We start from the raw sequence: 10572 nt of genomic DNA, 5'->3' as shown, positions 1-10572 counted from the left end.
TACACATCACATGTCTCAATCACAACCATATCACGGCCACATCATAGTAATTCACATCACCTGTCTTAATCACAACCATATCACGACCACATCATAGTATTACACATCACCTGTCTCAATCACCACCATATCACGACCACATCATAGTATTACACATCACCTGTCTCAATCACAACCATATCACGACCATATCATAACACATTTAGCTTGTTTTATTCCCCATCTTTTATTTACAACAAATTTCAATCAACAAATAAAACCCATTCTCAATCGCCATTACTCCCCAACACAATTAGGAAAGTAGTCATGCGTAGTCTAACAGTTTTACAAAGTTTGGAAGCCACTTGCCTTAAAACGAACTCCAAAAGTTACTTGACTTGAGCCTTTCCTTTCTGAGTAGAATCCGGATCACGATAATCTATTCAAACAATAATTCACATTCACAATTTGAGTCCAATGACACCAAAATCAAGAAATTTAGGGAAAAAGGGCAAAACGGTCCAAAAGTCTCATACTGAAAAACGATACCCAAATCTGGAAATTTTTGATGTAAAATGATCCTTAAAGTATTTGGAAGCTAATGGTGAAAACCAATTTGAAAACGGAGTTGAAATCAATTTACAAACTCAATTTGAAGGAAAATCCACGTTCTTGAAGAAGTCTAAAATATTCGGATCTGAAACCCCGACTCGAAAATGAAATATCTCTTGAAAAACATCTTACTCATGCTTAGATAAGTTCAAATATGAAATTTCATCAAAAACGGAGTTAAGATCGACCTTGAAATTCTCAATTTATCAAACTTTAACTTTACCGAGAAAGTCCAAATTGTACGCGGTTAATATGATGAAAATAATCGATGAATCAATAATTTTATGTTAAAATCAGTTTACCCATAACATAAGGATCGTAAATATACCTTTTTCATCAAAAAGGGAGTCCAAATCGATAAAACCCCAATTTTTCCCAAGAGGTTTACGGATAGGGAAAAAAAAACCAGATAAAGAAATTATGAGAAAATGTCGAATTGAAGATTGAATACTAACCCTCATATTAATTCAAGAAGAAACCCGTAAGAATCACTCCATTCCGATCTCTAGAACTCCCGATATGCTCAAAATACCAAATGAACACAGTCTGAGATTTTTATAATAGTACATGGCTGTTATGCACCAGAAAAACAGCAGTTAATCTTTCACTAAAAAGGCCGTAATTTCCTCATACGATAGTGAAATGACCCGATTCTTTTTTGTAAATGTCTTAAATAATGATACGGACCTGCTCGTTCAATCGGAGCTCAATTTCATGCTCGTTTGCCCAGTCAAATATCATTTCTACTCGGTAAACAATTATTTCTTATTTGCGATAAAAGTCCAATCTCGGGTTAGCGAAAATGCACCAAAATTTGCAGATAAGTCCTATAATTCATGCTCAAAATTTCAGAACCTTCGGAATAATTTTTCGACCTTTAAAACTAATAATGAACCCTTTAGTTGCCACAATTTGCTGAAATAGTGTCAAAGCATCCAAGAAGCTTAAAAGCTCACCCAAAACTCATTTGGCACTTCCCGAACACAAACCAAATATGCTACTAGCTTGAAAATGACATTTCGGACTCAATGAAATCGTCGGAATTTGAATTCGAGGTCTTCTTGACCTGGTATCCGATAAGGCGTCAAGAAACTAACTTTAGGCTCAAAAACTCGAAACGCACTCGGGGCCTCTAAAAATTCAACCAAGACTCATTCTAGACTTAGAATCACCCCCTGAATCCAACGGTGCCCTCGGAATTCCATTTCGAGGACCGGAACCTCGTTTGTTGACCAAAGTCAACTCTTGATCAAAATTTCACAATTTTAGCAACTTAGGACCTCAAATCTTCGTTTTAACTCCAAATTCGACTCCGTAAATTCTCATAGACCCGTTTCGACATTCTAAAACTGCTGGAATCGACGGAAATCCGATTCAAGTCTCGAAACTCCAAATGACTCGAAATAGCACTTTTAACCAAACTTTAACTCTTAAAAACTCAACTTTCCAAAAACAAAACTTTTCATCAATTTTCCTCCAAACCAACTTTGAAAATACAATAATTATGACTCGGGGCAACTATCGGGAGGGGTAAAACGGTCATTTTATGAAAATTTCCAAAAATGACCTTTAGGGTCATTACAGCAGTCATGAACAATGTATGTCAAATGAGTTCAACTGGCCTTTCAATTTCATTGTGCTTAGATTGAATTTCTTGTTTTTAGATGTCTTGCTTCCCAACACACCTTTTGCGGATTTTACCGCTTTGTTTGTGTTCTCCAACTTCATCTCTTGAAGATTAGGTATGTTAGCCACCATGACCTTATTATCCTTCAGTGACTCCCTGCTAACACTAGTCAATTGCATTCCTACGTGAACGCGAAGCGTTCACGGTGAGTCAATATTTTTTACTTCCACGTTTGATGACAACGAGTCACAATCATGGAGAACAAACTCCCCTTTACCAGTCAACTCTCGATAACTCTTTGAGATCAGGTATCTGATTCGCGATCGTGATGTACCAGACGCCAGAAAACTTTGATACAGTAGCTTAAATGTTCCATTTAGTCTGACACCATCCAAGCATGGGCGGAGGCAGCGTATACGTAGGGGGTTAACCCCCTCGGCGGAAAATATTTACTATTTATGCATGGTTAAAATTATTTTTTAGGTATATATAATAGATGTTGAACCCCCTTACAACCCCCTTATTAAAAATCCTGACTCCGCCATTGCTGATCCAAGTGCCTCTAGTCTCAACCCGAACCATCTAATCAAGTCAAAAGTGTAATACCCACTTAACCAAATCCTAAAACATGAATTAGAACACAAATACTAAAAATGAAGGGTTAGGTTATTGCAAGAACATGCATTTCACTTGAAATTTTGTTTTGAAGTTTTTTGTGAGTGAAAGAAAAATTCATCGAAAAACCAGTTTTTCATATTGATTCATAATTTGAACTTCAGAACTTTCCAATTCAAAAACACTAAGAACTCATAAAGATTCCTAGTGGGAAATAAAGCAAACATTTTATTTGTTCTGAATAATAGATTAGATTAGTAGCACAGACTCTTCACTTTTGATGCTGCACCCGCGTTGGATTCTCCAAAAATACACTAATTTTACAGAATACAACACGCACCCGTTAACAATTTTGAAGAGTCCGAGCAACATAGAATAACAGTCTTTCAACACATGGGCCATGAAGGCGTAAACAATTATACAACAACGACACATGAAAGCAACACTTACACAAAAATGAAACAAAGCAAATACAACAAAAATAGAATTAAGGTGCAAACAATAATACAACTGAAAAAACACACACTCCATATACATGAAACCAGGATCCCAACAAGGTCGATGTCTCGATACTCTCCTGCAGAAATGAGGAAAATAGTAAATAAATTTATATTAGAATAAGAAGAACAGTATTTTCTAGTATGAATCCTCGTTGAACCATTCACACAAGTAATAACAGAGTGCAATTCAGAATAACTAAAGTTTTTGTCGACACGACCAATAGAGATTTAATCATGTCAATATAAAATGAAGGCATAATACATAAACATGACCCTTAACTTGGCTTCAGTGGACAACTATGTCCTCCAACTTTGAGTATGCACAAGTAGACACTTAACCTTGTATAAAATTGAACAAGTAGACACATGTGTCCTACATGACATAATACACATAAGACGCCATGTAGGACGAAGGTGTCTATTTGTTCAATTTTATACAAGTTTAAGTGTCTAGTTGTGCACACCCAAAGTTAAAAGGTCATAGTTGTCAGCTGACGTTAAGTTAAGGGTCATGTTTATGTATTATGCCTAAAATGAATTTGACTAACCTTTGAACCTTCACTGTGTGTCCTTGGAATCAGTTTCAGGAGGGAATATGGTGAGCTTGAACTTCGGTTTCTTGCTTTCTATCTCTTTTGCATATTTGACTGCTTCTTTGCTATTGTCCAGTCTCATCACTTGAAAGTTATGTTTATCCGCCAATCCAAATGGCACAGCCTTGAGTTTATCACATGAGATAAGAACAAGGTGCTGAAGTATTGGGAAATTAAGACTTGATGCCTTCCCAGATTCTAAGTCTGACCTTTCAATCCACAGCACCTGGAGCGCGCTAAAATCTCCTATCTCCGGCTTCCAAGAGTCACCTATGAATGCATTTTCCTTCAACTTTAGGACTTCCAGGTGTTCCAACTGTGCCAATTTATTTGCATCGCTCCAAGAAAACCTTGTGTTTACCAAAGTTAACTTCTTCACTGTCCGTACGAGTCTGAAGAATGCTGGAGGAAGGTGAATTGCTTTATTTATGTCAAGAACATCATTTAACAGCTTCAAATGTTCCAGGCATTTTAGTTCTTCAAGATTGCTGATTCCACCTTTGGGTTCAAGAAAAGATGCCATTTGCCCTCGAATGCTCAATTTTTTCAGAAGACAAGCCTTTGCTAGTACATCTTTCTTGCAACTTTCTGGCGCGACCATAGAAAGAGTTTGTAGACAAGAAGTTTTACCGGTCGTGGTAGCAGGTGCTGGTAATTTTGCAGGTATGTTGGTGTGGAAATGCCTTAACTGTAACAAGTTCCATATGTCAGCTTTTACTTCAAGGGTGGACTCTGAGGTACTTGTATTGATTACTAGAGTTTGTAAATTCCAAAATTTACCGAAGGACGGAGGAAGGGACTTGAATTCCCCTGAGATGGCAACATACCTCAAATGATATAACTGGTTAAAATCTTTGGAGAAAAGAAATTTGATGGGTTCAACGTCCAAGACTCTGATAAGTGTAAATGCTTTGTGGATGTGTTTGATGTCATTAGGAGGCAAGTCAATTTGTTTTTGTTCTGAGGAAAAACAATAGAAAGATCTGACATGTTCTGCAATAGGCTTATCGAGGAGAAACTGATTCAGAATAGAGGGCTGAATGCACAACCGACGACAAGTATCTTTGTCTTGAATAGAAGGAATAGCTTGATCAGATGTTAGATGCATTTGCTGAAAAAGCCATTTGTTACTAGCCTCAGTTCTGCAGAACTCATGCAGCATGTCGTGAAGACGACATATTTTTATTTGACCATCAGACTTCTTTCGCATCAATATCACTAAATTTCTATTGACAAGATCATTCAAATAAAACTCAGCAATCTCCTCAGGAGTGTATGTCTGTTGAGGCTTTATTAACCCTTCCGCTATCCACAAACGAATCAATTTCCAAGAAGGGATATCAAAGCCTCGAGGAAAGACACCGCAGTATAAAAAGCACGTCTGTACTTCTTGAGGCAAACGATTGTAACTCATCTCTACAAATTTCAAGCAGCCCGCTTGAGTATTTTTATAAAAATGCTCTGCCACATTTTTCTGAACTCTTACCCAATCATTTGTATTTGGACGACCTCTTAACGCTCCTGCAATTACCACTACAGCAAGTGGTACTCCACCACAGTTTCCTGCAATTTTTTTTCCAAGTTCAACTAATTCATCAGGACAACTTCCCTTGCCAAAAACTCTCTTTTCCAACAATTCAAAACTTTCTTTTCCATTCAAGAATTTCAGATCATGAGGTTCTGTATTGGCATAAGTAGCTAGATATCTATCACGCGTGGTCATCATGATTCGATGACCCTTTTTGTTTTCTGCGAAAACTTTCTTTACATCATCAATGACTTCTGCTACCCACACATCATCTAAAACAATGAGACATCTTCCTCCTTTATTTATAAAATCACTTATTACCTTAGCTAATGTATCCGCATCATCATTGAGATGATCTTCTATGCTTTTTTTGAAGCATTTGAGAATCCTAAGATAAATATCCTTTATTTTGTATTCCTGACCGACGTAAACCCAAGGGATGCTGAAAAATTCATATGAAAGCTTAGGATCATTATAGATTTTTCTTGCCAGTGTTGTTTTTCCAAGTCCAGCCATACCTACCACTGGGATAATATCAAGACTTTCCGCCGGTCCTTCAACAAGTCGCTTGATCACTCTGCTAGCTTCATCATCAAACCCGACCACTTCATCATTCTCCAAAGAAGGACCCTTTTCAACATATGAATCACATCAGAAAGCAGAATGCCTGATCTTCACAAGTTGTATATAACATATTAAAATGCTCGTTTTATCCTTAATGAGATGATGATTTATAACCACACTAGCAACTATCACTTGTTTTAGACCATACATTTCAAATGTCTTTTTTTTTTCTTAAACTTTATGTCAACTCAAACAACATTGAGACGAGGATGTAATTTTTATTACCTACATTGGATATATTTATAAAATTATTGTTACATGTTATTTTCGTGACTTGTATAAATATGTATTAAAGTTTTGATTACTATTTGATAAAATTAATTTTCCTAAACATCATTAATTTATATATTAAATTAATACTTCTCACTTTTCTCTTTTTCATCTAGGAAAGGCATAATAGATAAATGTGCCCATTTAACTTGGCTTCAGCTTGCATATATGCCTTCTAATTTTGGTTGTGCACAAATATGCACTTAAACTTGTATAAAGTTGAATAAGTAAACATATGAGTCCTTTGTGGCATCTTACGTGGTAATTTGCATCCTACATGACATTTTATGTGTATTATGCCACGTAAGATGTGTCTCTACGTAATATTTCTTTGAAAGTATTAATTTAATATATAAATGAATGAATTTTAGGAAATTTAATTTTAGATGGAAAAAAAAGTGAGAAGTATTAATATTTATTTTTTCTAAAGAAAATTTACTATATAGATTAAATAAAAATCATGTAAAGTAGTAAAGAAAAATAAAGATTATATGTAAGGATAAAATAATCATTAAAAAAAGCTAATAGAATAAAAGGAAAGAAGATCTATAGTTTAGAATTGAGAGGTGAATTTGATTTATAAACCAATTCCGATTTCAGATGAACATGACCACTTGAGTAGTAGTCTTGTTGGAAATCTTAACGAAAATACCTATAGAGATTTCTTTATAGCAGGAGGCATGTCAATAACATTGCCCTTAAGTATATATATTTCACAATTCAACAAACTCTTCTAGTATTGCAAAGAAACTAACAAGAGTTTTATACAAATGAAAACAAAGCAAATATAACCATAACAAAATAGGATAGATGCAAACAGTTATTTGTCTGTGGCTTCCACCCTAAGGGGGAACTCGAGTTAGCCTTATTTGAAAATGACAATACTCCAATCTATTATAATTAATACATCCCAGCCCACTCTCAACATTCAAGTAAATATATGGAACATGTCAAAGTTGACGCATTTGAAGATCAATAAACCTTCTAAATTGCCTCTCCCTTCAACCCAAAAGGGAAAAGGTTCCTCCTCTCTTCAAACTCTTTCTAAAATTTCACCTGAAACTTGCAACAACGATGTGCTCGGAGAGGCTTCGAACAGCCTCAAAAAATTTGAGTATTCAAGGGAACATAGAAGATTCTCTTAAAACTAACAATGCCTGGAGATCTTAAAGTTGGAAAAGGAGGCATTCACAGGGAGTATATGGAAGCCGGAGGAAGGTGATTTTCGGAAACTGCAGATTTTGTTGATTCATAACGATGAGCTCCAGATTTGGAAGGCTTCAGGATATCACTTCCACGAACTTAGGGTACTTGTTCTTAAGTGTCCTAATCTTGGGAGTGTGCCAGCTGAACTATCTCAGTTTCAGCAGCAGAGTATAATTACTGGCCCTGAAAACATGCTCTGAAAAGCATAAATTCTTAGCTCATTTGTATTTCTCCGGTGTGAAGCTGATCCCAGGGCTACTCAGTGAAGTTAAAATTTATTTTGTCTTGAAATGATTATAAATCTCCATTTCCATTTCACTTGGCTCCTGTTGCGTCCAAATGCACACACAAGTCCTCACGGTTGTACAAGTAGTATAGGATTATGAGTCCAAATATCGTATTCACAGAGACTTCATGTCCATTAAAATATAGAATTGCGCGGTAGTTTTAAAACTTATCTGAAGCACTTGTCCATTTTATTGCAGGGAAGTTTGATCAGGACACTTTGCTGGGAGCCCGGGATCATGGACAGATGCTCTTTAATATGGTCATGTCACTGTGTCTCATGCATATTTTCTGTAATCCATTACAATGAAGAAAGCTTCTTGTCTTTTGTTTATTCAAGTTAATAATAATAAGTCTCTCCATGATTTGACCTTTGGGTTTGTGTGGTCTACTAATTGTTCAAAGACATGTTATGAATCTCAAGTATTTAGTATGTATAATCAATCTTTGTGATGATTTTGGTTATTTTTAAAGAGTTATAACTTAGATACACTCGTTGTGTATCTTGTTTTGTTTATATAATCAGATCATTTCCTACGCACGCTAACTTCATCACCTAGTAATAACTAATTACTTTGGGTTTACGTCGGTCAGGATTACAGAATAAAGGATATTCTTCTTATGATTCTTCACGAAACGCATAGGAGATCATGTCAATGAGGATGAGGAGACATTAGCTAAGGTAATAAGTGATTTTATACGTAAAAGAGGGAGATGTCTAGCTCATTGTGTGGGAAGCAGAAGTTGTTGATGTTGTAAAGAGTGTTTTCCTAACAAAGACGGTTATGTACCCATAACTAATTACTTTGTTGTTACTATTATTTATAGTAATAACTAGCTAGCAATGTGAAATGCAGTTTTACCAGATTCAGAAAGTTAGTTAAGAAAATTGTTAACTAACTATGTAATTTACAGCCTTCAAGTAATTAGTTGATTAGCCAATCAGAAAGTTAGTTAAGAAAATTGTTAGTATATATATATGTACACATCTGCCCTGACAATGTCGATTCTGCAAGAAAAAATATTTTATCAACTAGACGAAATTATGTCGAATTTTGACAAAAGGATGGATGCAACAATATAATAAAAGAACCTTTTGTGGCGACGCAAATCTCCATAGAAAGTCAAAATATCGCCACAAATAACCTGTCATGGAGACCCATGGGTCGTTCGCTATACTAAGTGGTTGATACTTTTCTGTGGCAACAACATTAGTCGCCACCAAAGGTTTAGTTTTTTGTGGCGACTAATACCGCCACAAAAATGTATTAAAATTGCCACGAAAACCACCCAACAAAAAAGGTAAAATATTGGGAAAATGTGAATAATTATTTTGTTTTTAATTCAATTATTTAATGACAATTGGAATACTTTTCACTTTTCAGATACACCTATAACGTTGGAAGTGAGAGGTGCTTACCGTTCGAGCAACCCTCTCTTGTTTGTCATTATTTATTTTATTTTTAACTTCATTCACTTTTTTCATATTTAACTTCTATAGAAATAATATATTATACTATCATTTATACACATACACAAATGCACGAAATTTACCACCCACATTTCATTCAAATGTAGATTAGATATAATGTCTATCAATAATTGGCAAGAGTTTACACGATAGATTTTTCTCAATACAAACCCCATATTGTATTTGTCTTATCTGTTATGGTACTAAAAGACCAAATAGCTGAAAGTCAACCTCTCTTCTTATTTTTACATTAACTAAATAAAAAATGTACACAAGTGTTTGACATGAGAAAAAATATTTTTATATTTTCTCATTTTGGTGGGTTTATATGTTCGTGTACGTGTATATAAATTTCACTTCTATCTTATTTTGTATTATCTATATAGATAAATGAGTTTTAATTGTCACTAATTGTAACACCCCAGAAAATTTTTTTGAACTAAGACTCGAACCGTTCATCGTACTGAGTCAGATTTTACCGAGGAATTAAAATTTCTTAAGTGTTAAGGTCACTAGATGTAGCACCTTGAGTTCCAAAAAGAATTAAATTGGAAATAGCAAAATCTGAAATTTTACAAGTTAAGCTAAGTATGAGTTTTGGGTTGACTTCAAACGACCATAACTCCTAGCTCAGGATGATTTAGGCGTTCTACCAGTTACTGTAGGAAACATCTTTGAATTATCTTTCCAACGCCGCCGAGTTTGATAAGTTTCGAGGTCGGATGAGTGAGCTATGGCCTTTTGAAGTTAGGCTGTCCAGTTAAGGAAAGTCAAAACCGGGTTTTAGAGGGGTAGTTTGGTCTTTTCCTTACCAAAACAGATTTAATTCGTTTTTAGTAATATTTTAGGGGTCTAATCTGATTAGGTTCAGTTTTATAATTCTAAAATACACCTAGGGTTTTAGTTGAGAGTTCAAGAGGAGAAAGAGGAGAAAAGAGGAAAGGATCAAGCGTTCGTCGAGATTTTTGCGTGTTGTAGCGGATTTTCGCCATGGATTTGATCCCTAAGAGGTATGTAAGCTTCCATAGTGTTGGGTTCTTTCACCCACATGCCAATCACGATTTATTCAGCGTAATTTCGTTCTTGAAATTTAAAGATTAGAGTTCTTGATAAGTGTTCCTGAAGTTTATTAAGTTTTGAAGTAAGATTCTGCTTAGGTCAACTTTAAACGACCATATCTCTTAGAATATTAAGAGTTACGTGAGCCATAACCTATCCAATTAAAGGTAATTGAATCTACTTTCCAACCCCACCAGTTTCAC

General features: G+C 35.3%; 2 protein-coding genes across 2 annotated transcripts in view; one reads left to right on the top strand and one right to left on the bottom strand.

Annotated features, from left to right (window-relative positions):
• The window catches only part of LOC125854282 (disease resistance protein RPP13-like), a 42564-nt gene extending 34326 nt beyond the window's left edge, over positions 1-8238 (top strand). The window contains exon 3 of the mRNA XM_049533780.1: positions 8040-8238. The gene's annotated coding sequence lies outside the window, so the exon portion shown is untranslated. The remainder of the gene's footprint in view (positions 1-8039) is intronic.
• LOC125856277 (putative late blight resistance protein homolog R1B-23) overlaps positions 3056-10572 on the bottom strand; it is a 107614-nt gene continuing 100097 nt past the window's right edge. Inside the window, exons 4-5 of the mRNA XM_049535795.1 lie at positions 3882-5775; positions 3056-3410 (exon numbers count right to left, since the gene is read on the bottom strand). Of these exons, the coding sequence (XP_049391752.1) occupies positions 3892-5775 (1884 nt within the window). The 3' untranslated portion in view covers positions 3056-3410; positions 3882-3891. The remainder of the gene's footprint in view (positions 3411-3881; positions 5776-10572) is intronic.

The sequence above is a fragment of the Solanum stenotomum genome, chromosome 2, assembly GCF_019186545.1.
Source record: "Solanum stenotomum isolate F172 chromosome 2, ASM1918654v1, whole genome shotgun sequence".
Taxonomy (NCBI): Eukaryota; Viridiplantae; Streptophyta; class Magnoliopsida; order Solanales; family Solanaceae; genus Solanum; species Solanum stenotomum.
This window is presented reverse-complemented; position numbering and strand designations above follow the sequence as displayed.